This window comes from Macrotis lagotis, chromosome 1, assembly GCF_037893015.1.
Source record: "Macrotis lagotis isolate mMagLag1 chromosome 1, bilby.v1.9.chrom.fasta, whole genome shotgun sequence".
Lineage (NCBI taxonomy): Eukaryota > Metazoa > Chordata > Mammalia > Peramelemorphia > Peramelidae > Macrotis > Macrotis lagotis.
Window position 1 is genome coordinate 93,088,639 of NC_133658.1, and position 24,862 is coordinate 93,113,500.

General features: G+C 40.2%; 1 protein-coding gene and 1 long non-coding RNA gene across 2 annotated transcripts; one reads left to right on the plus strand and one right to left on the minus strand.

The window, feature by feature from the left end:
• Positions 1-1,635: 1,635 nt before the first annotated feature.
• On the minus strand, positions 1,636-21,674 carry HAAO (3-hydroxyanthranilate 3,4-dioxygenase). The gene is made up of 10 exons (XM_074204712.1): positions 21,478-21,674; positions 14,707-14,785; positions 8,271-8,354; positions 7,545-7,651; positions 4,850-4,939; positions 3,933-3,976; positions 2,994-3,139; positions 2,499-2,567; positions 1,990-2,072; positions 1,636-1,794 (listed from the first exon to the last, which is right to left on the minus strand). The coding sequence occupies exons 1-10, from the start codon at positions 21,555-21,557 to the stop codon at positions 1,716-1,718; spliced, it is 861 nt and encodes a 286-aa protein (XP_074060813.1). The 5' UTR covers positions 21,558-21,674; the 3' UTR covers positions 1,636-1,715.
• On the plus strand, positions 20,232-22,992 carry LOC141501062 (uncharacterized). The gene is made up of 3 exons (XR_012472125.1): positions 20,232-20,734; positions 21,128-21,842; positions 22,202-22,992. It is a non-coding gene; the product is annotated as an uncharacterized LOC141501062 (long non-coding RNA).
• Positions 22,993-24,862: the final 1,870 nt, after the last annotated feature.

Sequence of the window (24,862 nt, forward strand, 5' to 3'; positions counted from 1 at the left end):
ACAAGTTCCCTTCCTTTCTATACTTTTCTTCATTTTCTGCAGAGTGGCTGCTTCCAAAAATTCTCAGCCAGCCTGAGATCCTTTCTTGTGACCCCCACCCCTGAAAGGGGGTCTTACCCTGGGGACTCCTTCCCAATGACCTGAATCCTTGCTGACTCACCTGTAGTGGGGGGAAGAGCCAAATGAATGCCTCTCCCTGCTTCAACTTGACAGGAGGGTTGGAAGAATTGAACAGGGTCACTGGGACCAAACCAGGTGTACACATCTCACAGCGACACACATGGATAGACACTGACACAAGCATATCTACATATTTAAAAGAGTTTTCTTTTGAGTGACTCCCTATTTCCAAGGTAGAGAGAATTGTGCCAAGGATTACATGAGATGATATAAACTAAAGTGCTAGGTGAGAGTGAACTGCTAGACTATTCCTTTGCCACTCAAAAAGGATTTATGATCTCATAGGCATTTCTTCCAAAGGCCATAAGCCATCCATTTCTGCCCTTCCTTGACTTTCTTATCACATCTTTGCACGAGTTTAATAATAATCGCTAGCATTTATATGGTGCTTTAGAGTTTGCAGAATTCTTTATATATTATTTCATTTGATTTTCCCAACTCTATGGAGTAGATGTATCATCCCCAATTTATAGATGAGGAAACTAGAACTTAGTGAGGTTGCCCAGAGTCAGAGAACTAGTAAATGTCTGAGACAAGATTTGAACTCAGGTTCTTCCTGTCCAGGTTCAACACCATCCACTATACCACCAAGCTGTGTCCCACAGAGGGTCCACCCAAAGTACTGGGGAACTTCCTTATGTTTTTTTGTGGGTCAAGAATGCCACTGTAGCCAAGGGGCAAGTCAGTGATTATCCTCCACCAGACCAGCAGCTTCTTGTTTGTCATATGGGCTGTCCATGCCCACCATAAGCCTCTGGGTGGCCCTCCATTTGGAGGCTTCCGTGACTCTAAACCATAGGACAAATCCACAACTGATGAACTGAATATGTCAGTTTACTACTTCTTTATTTCTTCTGAATCGTTGAAGTCTTGTTTCCACTTCTAAGAATTGTACTAGAACTACATCCTAATTTGGGGCCAGCTTCTAGAAGGCAGGAACTGGGTGGGCCTCATCTTTGATGTTTCACAAATTTGAGTTTTGCAACCCCTACTTTTTTTTTGCAATTTTTTCTTATAATTTTTTTGCAATTTATAAGAACCATTCCTCAGATTAGATGGCCTTTGAAGAGGCCAACTTTGGAATCCTATGATTTTGTAATATATATAGATATATATCTGTTTATGTACATATACATATACATTTAGGCACTAGGGGACTCAGAGAATCAGAGATTTAGGTATAGAAGGGTCCTTAGAGGTGTAGTCTCACCTCTATTTTTCAGATTAGGAAACTGAGGGACAAAGAAATTAAGTTATTTGCCCAAGGTCATACAGCTAATAAGTGTCTGTTGCAGAATTTGAACCTAGGTCTTCTGATTTCATGTTGAGCACTCTCCAGTAGAAAGTAGTAGAAAGCTTACTATCAAATTGAGAGGATAATAAAAGGTAAAATATATTGAGTCATACAAAGGTACAGGCAGGAACCAGAACAGAGAAGAAGAACAGCAAGGTAGATTTGGTCTAAATAATGTCTTTTTATTTTACATGTTTTATTCGATGAAGATGGCACCAGGGTCATTCATTATTAAAGGGGCTTACTTCAGTGGCTTCTTGTTGTCTGGATTCTGAGTCACTGCCAAAGCCACACAATCCCGAGCTCGCTTCCAGAGGTACCTTCAAAGATACAAGGGGATGCATGGTCACAAACAGATAATGAGTTCCTCAATGAAAGACCCAGAGAAGGATGAGTGAAAAGGCTAGATTACTGAGGATCACAATGGGGAGGCAAATAATAGGTCCCAGGGGAGGGAGAAAAAGGTATTCCCAGGGGAGGAAGTATCTCGGAGCACCCTCAAGAGGATGACTCACACAGTCCCTTTAGGCACCAGGAGGCTGTCATTTGGTGCCAGATGAAGGTTCTGTCCTCCAATTGTCACCACAGAGGACCCTTCCTAAGGAAGAAGAAACAAGAGAAACTTAGGGGCTATAGATGAGTGGACTCCTACCACCTCCTGTAATAGAATGGGCTTCTCACTGGTATTAGACTGTAATTACTGCTGCCTAGGTAATCTTGGATATATTATGCTATTCTGTATGTATCTTTTGCAAAGGGATAGTCACTGAGAGAGAAACCTAAATCTGTCTTTGCATTTGTCACATAATGGGAGCCCTAAGAGCATAACTCAAGTCTGTAACCAAATATCTGTTCCCAGATCATAATTTCCCAAGGGTGGAGAGAGCAAATAGGGATGTTCCTGACATTCCTCTTTTTTTTTTTTGAAGAATTCCTGAGCCTCTGAAAGATTAGCCCAAATTTCCATGTAGTTAGTCCTCTAACCTATTCATCCATGGTCTTATCAGCATCTTAGGAACCTTACCAGCTGCCAAAACCACATGTCCACACCTAATTTAGGACCTTTACTGCTGCCAGATCCATAGACTAACACCTGTTAGGGAAGAGAAGAAAACAAATTCAAATGCACCAAGAAAGAATTTCCCTCTTCTGAGTCACATTTCATTTTCTAGTCCTAATACTTTGGATATACATAGACTAGGGGAGGAGCTTTTAGAAGCCAGACTCTGCCAAATCAGCTAGTTAATATGACTATCAATCAACTCTTCTCCATCTCTTTTTTGCTGTGGGAATAAATTTCAGAGTCATGCCTTTCAGGGAACTGTTTTCAGACTCTTCAACAAAAAAACCCACACAAGGACACTTGGCTATACTCACAGGCATGTACCCACACAGACATGTGTATTCACATGTGTACCCATACGATCATAGGTACATAGGCATCCATTTCACACTAGCTGCCTCTCTATGACTATCCCTGCTTTCTTGATTTCCCCAAAGAAGGTCATGGATACCTTACCTGTGTCTCATATGTGTCTCCAAAGAGGTTAAGGATGCTCCCGGCCTGAAGCTCCCCGTGATGGTCAGCCAACCATTGCTGAAGGACCAGAGGTTCCATGACAGTCCTTGTGCTCAATGGGAAGGGTAGCTCTTTAAGTAGTTGGTCTACAATCCAGACCAACGAATCAGTGCCCCCTCAACACCATCCACAGAGCCCTCTGACCCCTCAACATTATCTGATGAGACCTAACTGGGACTAAGTGACTGGGTTTCTGAAATTAATCATACAGAGAGTGCAGGGCAGGGTGAGGAGAAGGGAGAAGGAAGGTCCCATTCCCATATGCTCTGTGTTAGCAACCATAGTAATTCTTATTTAATAGGGTTCATGGCTTAAAGTGTGACTTCTCTCAGAGATATATGGAAACTGAACCACTTTCCATATCCAAATGAATTAATTCTTTTTTTTTTTTAGTTTTTGTAAGGCAATGGATTTAAGTGGCTTGCCCAAGGCCACACAGCTTAGGTAATTATTAAGTGTCTGAGGCCAGATTTGAACTCAGGTACTCCTAACTCCAAGACTGGTGGTGCTCTATCCACTGCACCACCCAGCTGCCCCTGGAATTAATTCCTAATGGGAAAATTTCAGATATTTTGGAGGGATGAAGGAGAGAACTCTCTGGGGTTCCTAGCACCTCAGGTAGGCTTTTGAGGAAGATAAAAATAAGAATCTTCAGGCAGAGGGATGATGACCCATCTGAGATCCCCAGATTATCCTCCCCACCCCACCCTCACATACCACTTCTCACATCTGAGGCCCATAAATTTTCCTCTTTTCCATCCCTCCACCCCCATACACCATGTTTCCCCATCTGAGACCCATAGATTTTCCTCCCTCATCACCCCCCCCACCCCGACATCACATCTCCCCATATAGAAAGATCACTTAAAACTTCCTCACCCTGGCAGGGTTTTCCTGTTTTGTACTGTTCAGAGTTGAAAAACCTGAAGGTAAAAACAGAACACATGGATAGGTTCTTGAACACAAAAGAGTATTTGTGTTCAGCCTCACCCCATCTTGTAACCTGTGCTCTTTGGTTCTCTCTCATCACATACATATCATACACAACTATGCACACAAGGAAAAAGATGAGAAGTTCCAGAGACAAGACAATAAGAAAGCCCAGCCACATCGTACAGGAATCCAGTCACTCCCCTAGATTCATCCTCTTGCCATTCTGCCTTCAGCTCTGATTCTCTCCTTCTTGACACCTCACTTCTGGTGAGGGTGTTTCTGACCCTTAAGAATTATGAGGTATACCATATTAGATTGCTTTCTGTCAGAGGGAGGGAAGGGAAGAAGAAAAATATGGAACTCAAAACCTTATCAAAAAATGACTGTTGAAAACTATCTCTGCATAAGTTGGAAAAATAAATAAATACAATATTTAAAAAGTCAAAAAATAAAAAGAATTATGGGTATAATGAAAGACAAGGAAATGAATTTTTCTTTCTAATTTCTAAAACCTGGACCTTCCTAGCAGTAAGATTGGTTCTAAATTTCTGGGCACAGCTCTGGGGCCTGAGACTACCATCCATGACTGAAGGAAGCATTATGTGCTGGGGATGAGGTAGCGGAAAGGTGGAGGGTGAATGATATTTGAAAGGCAGCTGGTAAAGTAGAAAGACGACTGGATTTGGAATCAGGAGACCTAGATTTGAATCCCACCTCTGCCCCCTTGAAACCTGCATTAGCTTAAGCAAGTCACAGCTAACTTCTTGTGACTTCCATCTATAAACCAATGATGCCACCCTGGATCATTACGGGGTCAGGGGCCAAAATTCTGTCCTCTCCATCCTCATCTCTCCCTCACTTACTCCTGGATGATTGGTGCTAGTTGCGTGCCGAGATCCTTACAGTAGAACCACTTCTCAAAAAGGACATCTGTCGTGTCTCCGACATAGTATCTGTAAAGAGGGACAGTAAGTATCAGTGAGCTCACCTAGATGTTTGGGAGGTAAGGGACAGGGAGCCAGTTCCTCCTGCTGCTCATTGACTGAACATGACTTGTCTCTGAGGTCCCAACCTAGGATATGACTCTTGACTTCCTCCCATTGGCTCTAAGCTAGAGGTAGGTACGGCAATGAGTTGTCCCATCATACCCTCTCTCTTGATCCCCAGGTCACAGTCTCCACAAAGTGCCCCAACTCTGCTTCTTCATGATTGCAGGCACAATTTCACCAGTGTTGTCAGTTTTATACCCCATAGGTGGGTCCATTCTCCCCTCCCTTCCTCTGCAAGCTAACCCTTTACTCCCTGTTTCCTTGCCTAAGAGGAGGGTTAGGGCCCAGACCTGGTGCAGATCTTTTAGAAAGACTCCTCCAGGGCCCAAGTTCTCTAAGCAGAGTTCCTAGTCCTAATCTATACCTCTCAACTCCCCAGGGAGAAATAGGACATTAGACCCAAAGGACATTAGACCCTTTTGTAGCCCATTGCCTTCAGAGCATTTTTTATATTACTATATCTATACTATATCTATATCTATATCTATATCTACATCTACATCTACATCTATATCTATATCTATATCTGTATCTGTATCTGTATCTATATCATCTATATCTATATTATATATATATATTGTTTTAATTTCTTCATCTGAAAACTGCCTGTTCATATCTTTTGACCATTTATCAATTGGGGAATGAATTATAAACATAAATTTAATTCAGTTCTCAATATATTTTAGAAATGAATCCTTTATCAGAAACACTGTGAAAATTGTTTCTGTTTTCCTTTTAATCTCGGCTGCATTGGTTTTATTAGTGCAAAACCTTTTAAATTTAGTATAGCCAAAATCATTCATTTTACAATTTATAATATTCTCTGTTTCTTGTTTGGTCATAAATTCCTCCCCTTGGGACAGCTAGGTGGTACAGAGCACCAGCCCTGGAGTCAGGAGTACCTGAGTTCAAATCCAGCCTCAGACATTTAATAATTACCTAGCTGTGTGGCCTTGGGCAAGCCACTTAACCCCATTTGCCCTGAAAAAACCTAAGGAAAAAAAAAAAGTCAAGCATAAATTCCTCCCCTTTCCACAGATCCAACAGATGAGTATTTCTTGATCTTTTAATTGGTCTATGGTATCACCCTTTATGTCTAAATGCTGTTCCCATTTTGACCTTATTTGTGAGATATGACTTAAGCCTAGCTTTCGCCATACTATTTTCTAGTTTTCCCAGCAGTTTTTGTCGAATAGTGAGTTCTTATCCCTGAAACTAATGTCTTTGGTTTGTCAAATAATAGATTACTATATTCATTCACTATTGTTTCTTTTGTACCTACTCTAATCCACTGGTTCATTATTCTATTTTTTAACCAGTACCAGGCAGTTTTGACGACAGTTACTTTATAGTATAGTTTTAGATCTGGTACAACTAAGCTACCTTCCTCCACATTTTTTTTTATCAATTCCTGTGATATTCTTGACCTTTTTTTTTGTTCCAGGTGAATTTTATTACTATTTTTTTCTAGCTCTGTGAAATAGTTTTTGGTTGGTTTGATTTGTATGATACTGAATAAGTAATTTAATTTGGGTATAATTGTCATTTTTCTTCTTTTTAGCTTGGCCTAACCATGAGTAATTGATGTTTTTTCAGTGGTTTAGATCTGACTTTAAGTGAGGCCATTGCTTTTAGAACCTCATGTCACCAGACTCCCCAAGAGGTCCATGGATAGATTTTCTGGGGACTTGGATGAGGGAAAACACATCTTTATTTTTATTAACTGCCATTTTCCTTTGTAAGCCTATGTATTCTATTTTCTTCACTTTAAAATAAGATTCTGAGAAGAGATATGTAAGATTTGTTGGCCTGATACCAAAAAAAAATCATTTCCCACAAGAGATACAGAACCACTGCTTCAGAAAGATGACTAGGATTACTCTGAGCTATATTCTGTGGTCCAGGTCTGTCACTGCTGTCTTGATTCTAGGGGTCCCTCATGGCTACAAAAATATATTTATCAAAAGAGGGGTCTGAGCTAGTTGGTATGTAGGCTACCATTCTGTGATTCTCTTCTGCTCCCTTGTTCTGAGTACCAAAATCCCATTTCAGGGCTTTAGGGTACCACTGTTACTGCAAAGGCAGAATGTCATCAAGATGACAGTGGTTTAGGAGGCTACTGAGTTCACTCTATAGTCTTTCTACCCATAGATCCTATAAATAAGGTAATATTTGTAAGGTGCTTTACAAACATAAATGCTAGCCATTTATTATTATTCTATTATTGTTATCATATCCAGTCTAGTGGTACACATTCCTTAGCCTAGCACTGATTCATCCTGTTCTTAAGTAAAGGATTTCAGATTCCACAGCTTCCTCTGACTTCCCAATATCAAATAGAAAACTTTTCCAATAGATCAAACTTGAGCCACTTTCTCACTGTAGGTGGCCCCTTCTCATCCACTAAGTAATGCTATGATGACTCAGTTCCTAGGACAGAAATATCCCCATATTTTACCTGGGTTGGAGACCTGTGCTCTAAAACCCAAAGGAGGTGGAACTTAGTTACCTGAGCCCATCTAACTCTGTCTTCAGTCTTTTTCGCTCTATCACCAGCCCCACAGTGTTGGCAAATCTCTGTGGGGAATGAGGGATGCCAGCTGGCAGGAGAAATATCTGGAGGTAAGATAGGAAAGAGATTTTGATAATCAGTAGGGACAGTGACTTAGCTGAGACTTTAGCCATCATACCTGATCAGTTTGGGATGGGGGGGGAGGAAATTAGCAGGAGGATAGTTATTTATCATGAGTTAATTTTCCTTTGGCCAATTTGCCTTAGGGAATAGGGAAAAACCTAAGGCCATGCCCAAAGGGGCTCTGGGTCAAATGATTCATATATCTAATACATGGGTTGAAGGGGAGCCAGCACCAAGTACCGGCAGTAGAGAATCTGGGGGACATATGAACCTATGAGGCCCTCTAGTGGCTCACAAGATAGTGGTCATCCCTGTAAGTGTTCCTGCAGTCACAAAATCATGGAATCTGAGAGGTAAAGGTCCCTCAATGGTCATCTCTTCCAACCCATATCCAAAAGGAACCCCACCCCCATCCACCACATCCCTGACAAATGGTCATCCAGCAAATGCTTGTAGACTCCAAGGAGGGGATACCTTCCTGAGCCTATCCTTATGCCCCTCCTTATAGAGATAGACCTGAAACAACTTCTCCCAAGGGCCTTCCCTACCCATCCTCTCAGGGTACAGCTAGTCAGCCCCAGGACCCTTTCTTTCACTCACCTCCCCCTGGCGGATGAGCACATCTCGATGCTGACCTTGCTCCAGGATCTTAAGAACCATGTGACCTTCAATCTGGTAAAAGATCTATGGCAGAAAGGATTGACTTAAACTCTCACTACTGAGAATACTCTGAATGCTTAGGACACCTTGATATATCATAAGCTCACTATTGTCTAGGGCTGATGGAATTATCAAGAATAAGTAAAAATTCACCTATGATTCTTGTGGCTTAGGAATATAAATGGCTTAGAAATCATAGCAGCTTCAAACACACAAACACACACACACAAACATACACACACACACACACACACACACACACACATACACACACACACCTGACTATAGATCATAGATCATAATGGACATAACACAGATTACTACAAGCATGTATCAGATTCAGATACCCTATGGAACATGTCAAGCAAATGCTACAGACATGTAAAAGTCATACCCTTGTTCAAGAAGGAGGCAGTGTAGTGTAATGGGAAGTAGACTAGAAGTCAGGAGATCTGTTTGATTGGTTTGAGTACTGAGCATGCCACTCATGTGATTTGTGACTTGGGCAAGTTTCTTGATCTTTGTGAGTCTCAGTTTCCTCAATTGTAAAATGGTAATAATCATATTTTCCACTATTTAGGGAGTGTGAGTGAGTAAAGTGCTACATGAATGCAAACTATGGTCTTTGGTGAACTTTGAGATGGGAAAAAGACCAGATAAGAAACTTTCTTGAGAATTCAGTGACTTGGATGGAAAAAGTTCCAGACAAGGGAAAAAGTTCCAGAGAAGGAGGTAGTAGGCAGAAGGCTGGAGGGCTGTGAGGCTGACTACTGTGGAGCTGTGGGGTGTGAGTCTTCCCCTCTCACCATAGTGGGAGAGCAGCTGTTCTTCAAGCATTTTATTCTAGGCATGGTTTTTCTAAAATAGCTAATTAATAATGTTTACTGAAATCAGCCCTGTGGCTAGGAAAAGGAGGAGGAGGAAGAGGAAAAAGAGGAAATTTTTTTTCCCCTCTGCTTGTTGCATAATCCCCAGGCTCTATGAACCCTGGCAGACAGATAGACAGGAAGTTTATGAATTCTTGCTGCAGGTCCAACTGAGAGAAATCAGACCAGAGTTTAAGGATAACAGGCTTCTGGCACAAGAATTATATATAAAAAATAAGTAGTTTTTCTAACAATGGGACAAATGCTCTGTAAGAGTATCATGGAATGACATTGACCTATAGGCCCTTTCTCCAGGATTGGGTTGAGCACAACCAGAAAGGAAGAAATAGTCTGAGAGGAGGCAGAGCCAAGATGGGGGAGTAAAGATTGGGACTTGAGTTCTCACCTAAACCCCTACTAATACCTTTAAATAATGACTAAACAAATAGAATTGCAGAACATCCAAAAATACCTCTATCTATAGCCTTACTGGAGAAATGCAAATTAAAAGAATTCTGATGAACTACCACAAACCTATTGGATTGGCTAATAGGCAAGAAAAAGAAAATGAAAAAAGTTGGAGGGGATGTGGGATGAATGAAATATTAATGCATTATTGATGGAGTTGTGATCAGATTCAACTATTCTGCAGAGCAGTTTGGAACTGTGCCCAAAGGGTTATAAGATTCTTTGTACCCTTTGACCTAGCAATACCTCTAATAGGTCTCTATCCAAAAAGAGATTTTAAAAAAGAAATAAAACATCTATGTGCACAAAAATGTTTATAAAGACTTTTCTGGTGGCAAAGAATCGAACACTGAGGGGTTTGTTTGTCCCAATTGGGCATTGGGGAATGATTGGATAAACTGTGGTATAGGAATATGATAGAAAATTCTTCTGCTATAAGACATGATGAGCAGGATGCTTTCAGAAAAATCTGGAAAGACATCCATGAGCTGTTGCAAAGTGAAATGTACTGTGTACAAAGTGATAGCAATATTGGAGGATGATCAGGTATGAATGATTTTACTGTTCTCCACAATACAAATTCTGAAGGATTTATAATGACTTTACATAATGAAATATGCTATCCATTTTGGGAGAAAGAGCTGATGGTGTCCAACTGAAGCATACCTTTTTTAACTTAATTTTTTTGAGGGGGAAGGGCAATTTATGTTTCTTTTTCATGTGATTACTATGAAAATGTTTTGCATGAATATACATATATGTCTGTGGGGAAAGAGGAAGAGAGAGAGAGAATTTGGGATTCAAAGTTTTGAAAACAAATGTTAAATATTGATTTTTACATGTAATGGGAAAAATAAAATACTAAATAAAAACAAACAAACAAACAAACAAACAAATAAATAAATAGGGTCTGAGACATAGCATGTACATCCCTTGGATCTTTGTGGGGAGTCATCCCACATTTTTAGATCCACTTTTTAGACATTTGAGATGAAGGTTTATGTCATGTTTTTGTAGGGGTTGAAACCCAATGAAGAATTGGCATCTGATTTTCTTAAAAAAGAAAGTCCCAAGAAAGAAGGGACAAACCTAAATCACCTCTTAGTTATCTATCCATAGCAGGAGAAGGGAGAAAGGGTCTTGGAAAGAACCCTGGATTTGGAATCAGAGGTTGTTCTTGTTGGTCAGTCATTCAGTTATGTTTAACATTTTGTGACCCCATGGATCATAGAATGCCAGGCCCTTATATCCTTTACTATTTCCTCAAGTCTGTCCAAGTTCATATTCATTGCTTCCATGACACTATCTACCCATCTCATCCTATGCTACCCCCTTTTCCTTTTTTTAAAAATCCTTTGTTTATTTTATTTTTCTATTTTTTAAAATTTATTTAAGGCAATGGGATTAAGTGACTTTGCCCAAGGTCACAGCTAGGCAATTATTAAGTGTCTGAGACTGAATTTGAATCCAGGTCCTCCTGACTCCAGGGCTGATACTCTATGCACTGTGCCACCTAGCTGCCCCTACCCCCTTTTCCTTTTGCCTTTAATCTTTCCCAACATTAGAGTTTCTTACAATGAATCTCATCTTCTCATTATGTAATCAAAGTATTCAAGCTTCGGCTTCAGTATTTGACTTTCCAGTGAATATCCTCAATTAATTTCTCTAAATGTTCTAATACCAGTTTTACCACTTAGTAGCTGGGAGACCTTGGACAAAATGTCCCTGGGAACAAACCACAATAACAATAACAATCACAATAGCATTTGATGTATACTCAGGCTATCTAATTTGATCCTCACAGTAACCTTGGAGGTAAGTGCTATCATTAACCCCATGTTAAAGATGCGAAAACTGAGACTGAGAGAAGCTTATTGATTTGCCCAGGCTCACAGATCAGGCTGTGGTTAACTGAGACTTCAGAGTCTCTCCATGGATTTATTTTCTCCTCAATAACAGAAGGATTCATCGGCTTCAAACTTCAGTTTCTCAAGCTTTAGGGCTGTCAGAGAAGGAAAGAATACGTTTTATCCAACCCCTTTTCTCTGAGTCCAGTTCCCTAGGACCCCCTGCTTCAGGGGGCAGCCCATCTACTTGGTCTCTCTAGAACTGACAGGCTGTTCTTTAATTCAGAAAAAGAGCAATATTTCTAAGCTCAGGGTGTTGGCCTGGGCTGTGAATGTGTGCAAGAGAGCCAACATAGGCAGTTATTTTGGGGCAAGCATGTGCCAGTAATTATTCTAATTCCCTATGATGCTAGAGTTGCTAATTACAGATTCTCTCCAAACGTTCTCTCATTCATTGCCTTTTCTGATCAATCCAAGCCCAAGGTTCCAGGGCAGCTTCTCTCATGTTGTTAACTGGGTGGGTTCTGGAAACACAGTTGAATTGGTGTGTGGGGGCAGGACAGGATCTGTTTGGGGTAAAGGAGAGAATGATAAGAAGGAACAAGTATAAGCATTAGATTTAAAATATGGACATTAGTGTGTCTTGAGGAGGAAGGTGGGCTGAGGGGAGACAGATAAAAGTTCATCTGCTAGAAGAGAGAGAGAGAGAGAGAGAGAGAGAAAGAGAGAGAGAGAGAGAGAGAGAGAGAGAGAGAGAGAGAGAGAGAAACAATAAACCTATATGAGAAAGAGAGAGGCTCAGAAAGACATCAGTAAAAACCAGAGCTATGGATATATATAGGGACAGGAAAAAGAGAGAAAACTGAGATGTAGGCTGGTAGATAGATATTGAGAAAGATTCAGTCACAAAGACAAAAAGAGACTAAAGAAGTCTAGAGTCAATGGTGGCCATTTTTTAACATCCAACTTCTCTAGAGCATAAACATTTTTTGGTAGTAATAAATTAGATGCTTATCACTGGCTAAACAAATCTAGTACATGAATGTAACAGATTATTAATGTGTTACAAGAAATGACTGGGGTGATTAGAGAAATAAGGAAAAATGTGGATGCTTATCTCTTATTCTATAAAGTTATAAAAAAAAGGACAGGCATAAACAAACCCAGGAAAGTGATATATGTATATATATATATATATATATATATATATATATATATATATATATATATATATATGGTGACTCATAACTATATAAATGGAAAGAAGGATCAAAATCAAGTTGAATGTAGAATAATTATATTAACCATGTTTGGACTCAGAGAAAAGATGGTACTTCCTTTCTTTGGAGAATTGGAGAGGCTGGGGGACAGAATATGATGGTAGATATGGTAGTTTGAGGAAAACACTTAATCATAATAACTAATATATATATATATATTTCTTTAAAATTTGCAAAATGTTTTAAACATTGATCCTCACAACAATCCTGAAAATAAATGCTATTATTAGTCTCATTTTACAGGTAAAAAAATTGAAGCAGGGGTTAAGTGACATGCCCAGGGTCACACACAGCTAGTAAATCTCTGAGAATGAATTTGCACTCAGGTCTTCCTGACTCCAGAAGCTCTATCCATTGTATTATCTAGTTGCCGCACTGAGCCAACTTATCTTCTCTAACTTTCAGTTTCTTCATCTGTAAAATGAGGAGAATGAATATGATGATCTTAAGGTTCTTTTTAACTCTCAATCTGAGAACGCCTTTCATATGAATGAAGCTCAAGGACATTAAGGGATTGTCCAGGGTCAGGAGTGGAAAGGGTTAATGACCTTAATTTAGGGGCTTTACTGGACTATTTAGGCAGTTAGGTAACTCAGTGAATAAAGTCTTGAGCCTGGAGGCACTCACTAACTGTGTGACCCTTATACTCTGTCCAAACTCAATTTCTTCATCTGTAATGAAGATAATGATACCACTTACTTCCCAGGATTGTTGAGTATCAAGACAGAGAATGTGAAAAACACTTTGCTAATCTTATAGCTCTGTGTAAATACAAATACTAGTTAGTATTATTGTTTTTGAAACCTGAGAACTTTTATTTTTTATTTTTAGTTGCAAATGGTGGAGCATAGAATGAAATCCAAATCCCCCTTTTCCAAATCCTGTACTTTCTCCACTACATAGCGTTGTGATTTTTAAAAAAATATTCCTCACTTCTTTATTTCTGTCAGTTTTAAAAAAAAAGGTTGAAAATTTCCCTTCCATTTCTTAGTAAAGAATTAGTTCAGACTAATCAGCTTTCAGCTTCTCATTTCAGTTCCTATCTCTTCAGTCCCTCCTTTCAACTCCTTTTCCCTCCACTCATCTGACTTCTCTTTACTCAGTCCCCATGATGATATTCAGTTCCACACCCACAGTTAGTAGCTTCTCATTCACCAGGTGGATCTTTGGCAGGTGAAAATATTATGCCACAATTTTCATGAAATTGCCTAAGGTTCTAAACATATGAGCCTCCTTTCCCTGCCTCTCCTATTATGCTAAACCTGAGTTTTTGACTGCTGGTCATATCCTTAGCATAGCATTTCCATAGTGTTGTCCTTGGGGATAGGGATTGGGGAGATGTGGGGGGGGGGGGGTCAAGGAAGAGACTTCCACATGGAGAACATGAATGACTATCTTCTCTGACTCCAAGTAGGTCTTGAGAATCCTAGTCTGTTTTGTATAATTATTGAATATAACCTGAGTATCTCCATTTGCCATCAGAACTTGAGTTATTTGAAGGTACAGATTGTATGTACCTGTCTCCTCCACCAGCCTAGGGCGATCCAGGAGTATAGATATGCAATTATGATGTCAGACAAGGTAGCTAGAAGATGGAAGTGAGTGTATGTGTGCCTGCACGATTATGTCTACACATGGGAGGATGGAGGTGGTCATGGTGATGATGAGGATGATGAGAAAGAATGATGATGATTACAATGCGGAACAGCAGAATTTTCCCAGGATATTCAGTAAAAATTATTTCCTTCTCAGCCATTCACCACATCATCCCCTTTTTTGTCCATTTTTCTTACCAGTCCCACATTTTTGCAAATTGTACACCTGGCCTGTACAAAAACAGCTGGGTGAATGTATGTAAGCACTTCCCCTCTGCTCAGGACATAGGGGCCATTTCCACCTACTCCAAGGCCCATACCTCTTCTCCTTCCTCAATATGGTAATCCTTTCTTTGGTTTGGGCCTCCAACGAACATGACTTTAAGCTGGTCCCGATGCCTGCAAATAATATGTAGAGGCCATGAGACCAGAAGCTAAGAAAATGGAGGTAGGGCATGACAGAATAAGGGTTAGAAAATCAGTCCCAAGATGCATTTAGAAAGGGGGAGACACTATAAGCTTCAGAAAAGAATGATTACAATTGGCTCCATTTTATTTTCTTTTCTTTTAAAATTTATTAATTTGACAATTTTTCCCCTAATCTTGCTTCTCTCCCCCCCCCCCCCCAGAAGGTAGTCTGTTAGTCTTTACATTGTTTCCATGGTATACATTGATTGATCTAAGTTGAATTTGATGAGAGAAATCATATCCTTAAGGAAAAAAATAAAGTATAAGAGATAGCAAGGTTACATAATAAGATAATTTTTTTTTTAATTAAAGGTAATAGTCTTTAATCTTTGTTCAAACTCAACAATTCTTTCTCTGGATACAGATGTATTCTCCATCCAATTGGCTTTATTTTAAATGATACTAAAGAAAAACCTTAAAAACAGAATCTAATGGAATTTCTTTATCACACTCTACATCACAGCCTTCTCATAAGAATAGTCTTCATTCTGTTTTACTGGTCATTTCTAGCTTCATTTTCATTTGGTATTAAATATGTAATCTAGTTTGCCTGGGTGTTGGTGTAAACATCAGGGACTATTTTAGGGTAGAAAGCCCAATAGGATTCAAAGCCTAATTATCCGTCTCTCTTTTCTTCCCCTTTATCTTCCCAAATCCACAAGGAAAATATGCAGTGGATTAACTAAAGAACCCAATTAAGGCTGTGGCTGAATTTATTTATTTAGTCAAAAGCCTGAGGTCAAGCTCTCAAAACTGCTGGAAAAAAATCAGGAATCTTTGTTCTCCTCGAAACCCAATTGGCAAAGGGAGAGTGGTTTTTATGCTAATATTCCTATTTGAGAGATTACAAGGAATCCAACCCCCATAAACTATACTTGATTCCATGAATTAAAAAAAAATCCAGAATATTAGTTCTGGAATGAACTTTAGAGAGAGTCCAACCTCACATTCATACAAGATGAGTTAAACTGACTTCTCCAAGGTCTCAGATCCAAAGACACAGAACTAAGTCTAAAAAAATTAAGCTTCCAGGAAATAATTTGGAACTATGTCCCCTAAATCACTCAACTTTGCATACATTTTGGCCTAGTATTGCTCAAAGTGATAACATGTACAAATATATTTATAGTGACAAAGAAATGAAAATGTAAGGAGATGCCTGTCATTTGGGGAAGAACTAAGTAAATGAAAGCCTGTGAGTATAAAGGAATATTATCATGTCATAAGAAATTATAAAGGTACCAGTTTCAGAGAGAATTGGAAAGACTGCTATGCACAATAAAGTGAGCAGAACCAGCAAAACAATTTATTCAATAAAGACAACACTATACTCAGCCAACTTGGGAATTTTTTTTTTTTGCTTGACTATACATATTTGTAATGAGGGTTTTGTTTTTATATTCTTTCTGTTAAAGGCAAGTAGGAAGGAGGTGGAGATTGGGATAGGACTTTTCCCCTAATCCTGAAATTAGAAAAGAATAAAAATCAGAAGGAATCACAGAGAAGCAGGACAGCTTTGAAAGTCACATGTTGAATTTATTCCATACATGAAAAGCAAGCCCTGCATAATAAAGATTCAGAATTTCAGTGTGACCATTTCTTTCTATTCTATAATATGCAAGGGAATGTTCATTTTATTTAGTGTCTGTTAAGTTCAAAAAAGAAAGGAAAAAGAAAAAAAAGAAGGTAAGATTTCCAGGTCAGTGCTCTATTCATTTTTGCTGACACTCAGGATCCCTGAGTGTACAGTGGATATAGAGCACTAGCCCTGGAGTCAGAAGGGCTTGAATTCAAATTTGGTCTCAGACACTTGATACTTGTTAGTTGTATGACCTCAGGCAAGTCACTTAACCCTGACTACCTTGAATCCAGGGCCATTTCCATATCTCATTCATATCTGTCATGAGATTCAGATGCCTTCCGAAGGAAAAAATGAGGCTGATGACTTAGCACAACACCTTTGTGTTCAAATCCAATTTACTTGCTTGTCATGGCATCATATCCTTGATGTCATAATCTTTGAGCACAAACATCAATCATTTGTTTGTAAAGCTCCATTCTGTCCAGTCCTAGCTTAGAACTTGCACTGAAGGGCTAATGCACACCATAGCTAAGTGAGTACAAATTTCATTTGTAAATGATGTTGGAGCCTGAACCCATCGTCCTATAAAAACAATGTTCATAAAGGAACAGTTAGCCATCTAAAATCCACTTACTTTAAATGCAGCTGAATTAGAGCCCTCAAGAAGATAACCAGATTTTAAACACCATTTTTATGGGAAAAGTCTGTGGTACATCTAGAAATTTCCCTCTTGAACTCTACCCCATAAGAGGAGGTAAGAGCCTTTTATGGTAAGACTCCTCACCAACCCTCAGTGGTGATTGGGACTGGATTTGAGAGGTACTCCATATGAAAGAGTGGCAGGAGAGTAGAGGTAGATAAGTTGAAGGTGCCATTGGCACTATGCAGAGGAAAAGATTGAATAGACTTTTGGAGCTGTGAATCTGGAGTTTGAGAAAAAGGTCATGGCACACTTTTAGTCCCTGCTACTGGGAGAGTAGCTGAGACCAGTGAATCATTTTAACTCAGTTCTGAAAGAGAGAAAAACTAACTGTACTATGTTGATCATGTATCTTGTGAGATTTGAGGATCTAAGAATCACCAGTCTGCCTAAGGAAGGGTGAACCAGTCTTTCTGAGAAATGGAGCAGGCCAAAGCTTCAGTGTTGATTAACAATAGAATCAGATCCATAAATGGCTATTGTATTTTCAGCCTGGGCAAGAAAGGGAGATACCGGGAAAGGAAGAAAAGTAAAGAAGAAAGAAGGGAGGAAGGGAGGAAATGAAGGAAGAAAAAGAAGACAGCGCTGGAGCTATGGGGGTCACTCATGGATTAGAAGAAAGGCAAATGAAAAATGGATAAGATTGAAATATGGATAGCCTTGGGTTCATTCCTGCTTCTTACACATTCTGGTTGTAGGAATAGGGTAAATCATTTAATCTCTCAATGCCCCCAGGAATGTTGTGAGACTAGAAACTGCAAAACAATTGTTGATCACCTTTGGTAGGGGGAGTTCCCCAATAGTAGCACTTTCCACCAATGAAATCACTGGTCAAGGTAAAAAATAAAAGTGAATTCATCACTGGAGAAGAGGAAGATCAAAGGCTAAAAAGAGAACTTTGGAAAAGGTTCATATCCAGTGGATGGGAGGTAGGGGATAGCAGGAGGAAAATAAACCAATGAAGGAGAAAAGTAGGAGGAAAAACAGAATAGAGTTCCTTTAGTGGGCAGGGAGGAGTTTCAAGAGAAAGAGGGCAGTTTTATCAATAGAAGCAAAAGGTCCAAATTAAGAGGAAGTGAGACTAAAAGAGAATCTGAATGTAACCACTGGTGTGCAATACCCGATTGTTATGCATGTATGAATTAGATGAACTATCCCACCCCCCAATTCCTTTCTGAGACTATGAAAGTATGACTACTTTCCCTTCCTTCCCTGTAGTTCCATAAGTGGGAAAAAAGGATCTCTTCAGGGGAATAGAAGTTGGATTCCACTGACATATGGGTTTTCATTCATCTTTGTGGTAGTAAGTCACAGGGGAAAAGGATCAGCTCAGGATTTTAGAGTCCTTTTCCAGTTTCTTTCCTCACTAGACAAGGGACAGATGGACAGGAAGGCATTCAAACCTTGCAGGCTCCATCTTCAGTCTTTTATCCATGACAGGAAGAAGTTCACAGATCTGGTGTTTACCAAGACCCACCCCCTAACAATAATCTCCCCTAAGGAAATAGTAAGACTGAATAAAGGGAGAATCTAGAACATCATTTTTTTTTTTTGCAAGGCAATGGGGTTAAGTGGTTTGCCCAAGATCACACAGCTAGGTAATTATTAAGTGTCTGAGGTTGAATTTGAACTCAGGTCCTCCTGACTCCAGGGCCAGTGCTCTATTTACTGCACCACCTAACTGCCCTGAACCTAGAACATCTTGATCACTGCACACTCTGGTTAAGGAAAAGATTGCCTTTCTTTATGTTACTTTTCAGTCAGGAAAAGACTGGCATACAGCAGTGTCATCTGGAAGTTCTCTTTGCCTCCATGGTACACATAAGAGACTTCATTGGAGGTAAGAGGCCAGAGGTGTGGGATGAGGGGCTGGTGGAGATATATGTAAAGGGACTATGCCAACAAGATAGACAGCATTCTCAGCTGAACTTCAATCCAGAGGTTCCCTTCATTCTCTCTCTCTCTCTCTCTCTCTCTCTTTTTAGGTTTTTGCTAGGCAATGGGGTTAAGTGGCTTGCCCAAGGCCATACAGCTAGGCAATTATTAAGTGTCAGGTTGAATTTGAACTCAGGTCCTCCTGACTCCAGGGCCGGGGCACTATACACTACGACACCTAGCCACCCCTCCCTTTATTCTCTTGAGTCAGTATCCTTGGAAACTATTGGATTCAATGGCTCTTCTCTTGTATTGCTGCCAATCAACCAATCAATCAGCAATTTTTTAAAATTATGTGCTGGGCAGGGCGCTAGAGATACATGTACACAGTATGAAGGAATCGCTACTCACAATGAACATTTTAATGGGGAAGACAAGTACATATTAAAAATATATGTAGATTATCTTGCTTCCATTCCTGTACTCTCTGTTCCAATTGAATTGACCTTCTGCTTCTCATGCATAATAACCTATCTTCCATCTTTGCCTTGACATTCACCCCTCTTTGCCTCTACCACGTATAATGCTTTTTTTTTTTGAGGATAGAAGTTGGTGATGTATTGTATACACTACAACTCTTGAAACCATTTCAGACCAGAACTTAGCAGGCTGATTCTGATTGACTTCAATGGATTGTAGAGTCAAATTTTACTTTTAGAGGACAAAGGGAGCTGGAGCCTTTTACAAATATATTCATTTTTGATAAGAAAAACTTTTGAACAAACAAATCATTAAATAAATTTTGTATCACTTTGCTTTTGTTTTTATTTATCAATCTATTTACTTTTAAAATTTACCTATTAGATTTCTTTCTGTGGGGGGGGAGTAAGATTGGGGGAAAATTGTAAAACTCAAATAATATCTTTAATAAAAATAAATTTAAAAAAATTTACCTATTATATTTTGGTCACCAAATGTTAATTCCTTGAGGAGAGAGACAGTTCAGGTTTAATATTTACTGTCTGGGCTAATTTCCTTAATAAAGGATTTTTTTTAGCTCATAAAATATATACAGCACAAATAGAAAATTAATATATACAAATATATGTATATGCATATATGTGTGTGGTTTGGAAGAGAAGGCAATAGTTTTTTGGGGTTTTTTTTTTTAGGGTTTTGCAAGGCAAAAAAAGGGTTAAGTAGCTTGCCCAAGGCCACACAGCTAGGTAATTATTAAGTGTCTGAGGTCGAATTTGAACCCAAGTACTCCTGACTGACTCCAAGGTCGGTGCTTTATCCACTACACCACCTAGCCACCCCGAGAAGGCACTTGTTTTTGGGGGGGATTAGGAAAGGCTTCATGAAGAAGAAAGTGCTTGGGTTGTATCTTGGAAAGAAATAATCTTTTCTTGACCCCCTGTTTCCTTCAGATCTGCTTGCCTGGATATGAACCAGAGGTCTTCTCCACCTCAGCTCTCAATGCCCCAGGGAACTCTGTAAGAACAGAAATTGCAAAACAGCAGGGTATCACTGGCCTTAGGGAGTTTCTTCAGCTGGGGTTTCTTCCTCCAAAGAAACCGCAGGTTGTATTAAAAAATGAAAGTAAGCTCACCAGTGGAGAGAGTATAGAAAGAGGAAGAGCAAAGACTGAGGAGAGAACTTGGGGGAAGGTTCCCAAATAGCTGGGGACAGGGAGAAGATGAGGAGTTAGAGAAGGAGTGAGGTAAGAGAGAAGAAAGTGGAATAGTGGGGTCCCTTTGGTGCATAGAGAGGAGTTTCAAGAGAAAAAGGGAAGTCATAATAAAACAAGCAAAAGGTCCAAATTAAGAGGAAGAGAAAAAACGTTTCAAAAGGATTCGAGAAAAAATTGTTCCCTTTCAAAAAAAATGCTGAAATAGTCACCAAAAAGGGAAGTGAAAAATGCAGAGAGCAGAAATGGTTGAAGTCAAGGAGAATAGATATCGACTATCTAGTCAGAGGCAGTTGGGGTCTTATAGGGCTAAATAGGCTCATTTTCCTATCTCATCTCCAGGCTAGAAGCTCTTATTCTTACTAGCTAGTTAAGGTTGATATTATTCAAGTAAAGGATTTCCCTCTCATCTCTAATTTTCTTTAGGTTCTATGACTGTCCTGATCATCTGACCTGTTGCCACTAGAAAAAGAGCCAACACAAGCTTATTTTTGGCTGGTGTCTTAAGACACTTCTTTGATTTGGGAACTTCCACCCGGGGCACTCCCAGTTATGACTCCCTACCCTTCTCAAGTATAGGCTTCAGGGTTTGGGCTCAGTTACCAAAGGGCCAAATAATATTGGCACCAGTTGCTCACACCTCCACCTCCGATCATCTGTGTGAAGCCATTATCCCAAGAGAAGACCCTGGACCTAATCATGTCACTAAAACACCAATCCTTTGCCGAAAGCAGAGACCCATTTATTTCATGGGGAAGAAGGAACGAAGGACTTACATGAGCTTGTTGCAGACTGGGGGGAGAAAGAAAGATTTGTTTTTCTCAAGCCAAGTCTTCACATTCTCTTTGAGCTCCATGATCAAGCCTGCGGGAGAAGCAGCTGACTGCCCAGCTCCTTTGGGGAGGGCTGAGGCTAGCCTAGAGGCTCCCTCCCTCGCCTCCCCAGGCTCCGGGGGAATCTCCCTAATTAGCGTCCTCTGGCTCAAAGGGCGACCGGCTCCCTGGGGGGCCTGGAATCGACTCCAGCCACCCAGGTGCGCGGGGCTGGAGCCGCCCCCTCTGCCACTCCTCTCTCTGCACTCTGGGGTTCGTTGCCCCCAGCCTCCCTGGAGGGTCCGAGCCTGCGGCTTAGGGTGAACCAGGTGAGATTCGGGAAGGTCGGTGCAGGTGTTTGGCTTCGTGGGAGGCGAGGGTTAGGGCGGGGGAAGGAAGGATGCTCGGAGGAGGGGACGTTGGGGTTTACCTTTTCCCTGCCCCGGGAATCCAGGATCTGCCCTTCGGATGACGTAGAGCTAAGCCCCTTAACGCCCACCCCACCCTCCCCCCCCCCCCCCCCCCCCCCCTCCCCCCCCCCCCCCCCCCGCTCTCTTCTCTTCTTTCTTGGTTTTCTTACTCGTTGTAAATCCCCTGATTCCCAACCCGGACTCAGAACATATAACATGGGACCTGCGTTCGAGACTGACCTTCTCTTTTCCTCATTTCATCTCCCCTCCCCACTTAGGTACCTCTATTTACCCTCCACCCCGCCCCGGTCCTGCCCCAAGCCATGGGCTGAAGGTGGAAGGATCGAGTTCTTCCAACAGCTTCCTTTCCTTCCCTGGCCCCCCACTCCAAACTCCACTCATGACTTTCCAGAATGAGCGGATTCAAGTCTTAGGGACCACTAAGACTATAGCCGCCCATGCAGAAATCCTCACCGAGGCTGTAGCACTTAAGCACCATTTGCCATCCGGTTGCAGTTGGTTCTGTTTTTTTTATCCCCCCCCTTTCCCCCCAAATTGAGAAGATAACGGGGACGGGGAGAGACGTCAACTCCAGCAAGGACGTCCCAGGGAAAGGAAGCCCAATGGCAAATGGAATGGCTGACACATATTTGGGTGGAGAGAGGCTATTTGTGGGGAAGAAGCAAGAGCAACGCTTTCCAATGAAGCTGCCACGAAGTGACCCCACGACCAGAATGTATATGGGTTGGGGTGGGAGGGAATGATGCTGTTAGGAGTCGGGGCCCCATAAGAAATCTGAGCCAAAGTTTTGATGTAGCCAAAAAAGCTATATTATCTTTCTTAACCAGGATGTAGGATGTAGTTAGCCTGGGTCCTGAAAGATCAGATCCCTTACAAAAGAAGCTAAGTTGTGAAAAGTATAGATTTCAATAAAAACAGAAACGCAAGTTACAGATCTGGCTGTGTCTTCTGAAAATAAAATTGTTAATATTTAATCTGAATTCTGCTGCTTTTTATTATAGTTTTCTTTAATGTTATTTTAACCAGTTCTCCTTTATCCTTTTCTTCACAGTGCATCCCTTTATAAGTCTTCTCATACTTCTCTTAATTTCTTATATTCATTATGTTGTAATAATATTTATATTATATTCATATGTTATTTCTTAAATTATGGGAACCTGCTATTTCCAGTTTTTTGCTACCTCAAGAAATCTGACTCTTCTTTTCTTTCCTTTTCCTTTTCCTTTTCCTTTTCCTTTTCCTTTTCCCTTTCCTTTCCTTTCCTTTCCTTTCCTTTCCTTTCCTTTCCTTTCCTTTCCTTTCCTTTCCTTTCCTTTCCTTTCCTTTCCTTTCCTTTCCTTTCCTTTCCTTTCCTTTCCTTTCCTTTCCTTCTTTTTTTGTTTTGTTCTTGTGAGGTAATGGGGTTAAGTGACTTTTTCAAGTCACAAAGTTAGTAAGTATCAGTTGTCAGGCTGAATTTGAACTTCGGTTCTCCTGACCCCAGGGTTGGCACTCTATCTACTGGGTTACCTTGCTGCCCCTAATCTAACTACTTTTTGAAAAAGTTGATTCTACTGGAAGGAGTTAGTCAATTCTCTAAAGCCTTGATGTGACTTAGTTTGTAAATATAGCAGAAGAAATAAGGGACCTGTAAGGAGGCATTGGAAGGAAGTGCTATAATAGACTGAGCCCTGGACTGGAGGCATAGGGTCTCATTTCAAAATGTTAATTTGTGCCATTGATCTTAGGCAAAACACTTCCTTTCTATGAACCTACATCTTCTCATTTTCAAAATGGTCACCTTTGACTAGCTGATCCTTCTAGTTAAAATGAGTAGGGTAGCCTACTTTGGAAGCTAATGCTATTGTAATAGAATGTAGATGAATTAGTCTGATTCCTAAAGCCTATTTTGTTTTGTTTTGATCCCAAAGCACACCTTTTGTTTAGTAAGCTGTTAAGGAATTTAACTGAATTTTAAAAGGAGGAGAGGGGTTAAGAAGGAAAACAAAACAAGATTCCAGAAGATAAATGTGCTTTTCCTGTATCATTTATTGGAGACTTCAAAAGATTTTAAAATAATATTCTCCCACCCAGTGAGGTTAATTAACTTCTGAAGCATTTTTAATTCTTTTCTTCTTCCTCTCTCAGGTCCCTTTCAAATCCATTTCTTAGTGGACCTATCTATTTTACCTCCACATTTCTAACATTGGTTCCCCTTTTCCTCTACTCTGGTGGCCAATATGCTAATTTTTTTTCAATTGGAATTTTATTTTTCCAATTACATGCAATGGCAGTTTTTCAACATTCATCCATTTGCAAATTTATGAGTTGCACACTTTTTTTTTTTTATCACCTTCCCTTCCTTCCCCTTCCTTCCCCTTCCCACGGCAGTGAACAGTCTGGTAAAAGTTATGCATGTACAATTGTGTTTAACATATTTCCATCCAATATGCTAGTTTAGACCTTTCTGCCCCACTGAATTGGGTCCCTGCTTCCAGTCTCTCCCTCTACTCTGATCCATCTGTAACATAATTAACACAAAAATTTATGCTCTTTCCTTAAAAACAAGTATGACTGTCAATTCACTGCTCAAAAATCTTCAGTGACTTTGGCAATTCTCTGTTGACTACAGGAACAAACACTCCTTGGTGTGGATTAAGGCTTTTCACAATCGGACTCCAATCCTAGTCTTATTTCAAGTCCTCCCATTCAGGCGCTTTGCTGTTCTGCTCTTTATGTGTATATATGCTTAGATTTTTTTAAAAACGTTTTTTGCAAGGCAATGGGGTTAAGTGACTTGCCCAAGGTCACACAGCAATTTGAACTCATGCCTTCCTGACTCCAGGGCCATTGCTCTATCCACTATACCATCAAGCTTCCCCCCTTATGCTTAGACTTTCAGGTAGTTAAGTGGTACAATGGATAGAGTGCTGTGCCTG

What these genes read in the sequence shown, in the direction of transcription:
- HAAO (XM_074204712.1), bottom strand. Translation starts at nt 21,557, where the DNA reads ATGGAGCTCAAAGAGAATGTGAAGACTTGGCTTGAGAAAAACAAATCT. An exon ending in CCAGTCTGCAACAAGCTCAT is followed by an intron (nt 14,786 to 21,477) that starts GTAAGTCCTTCG and finishes TATTATTTGCAG; the next exon opens with GCATCGGGACCAGCTTAAAG. An exon ending in ACATGTGGTTTTGGCAGCTG is followed by an intron (nt 2,073 to 2,498) that starts GTAAGGTTCCTA and finishes CTTCTTCCTTAG; the next exon opens with GAAGGGTCCTCTGTGGTGAC.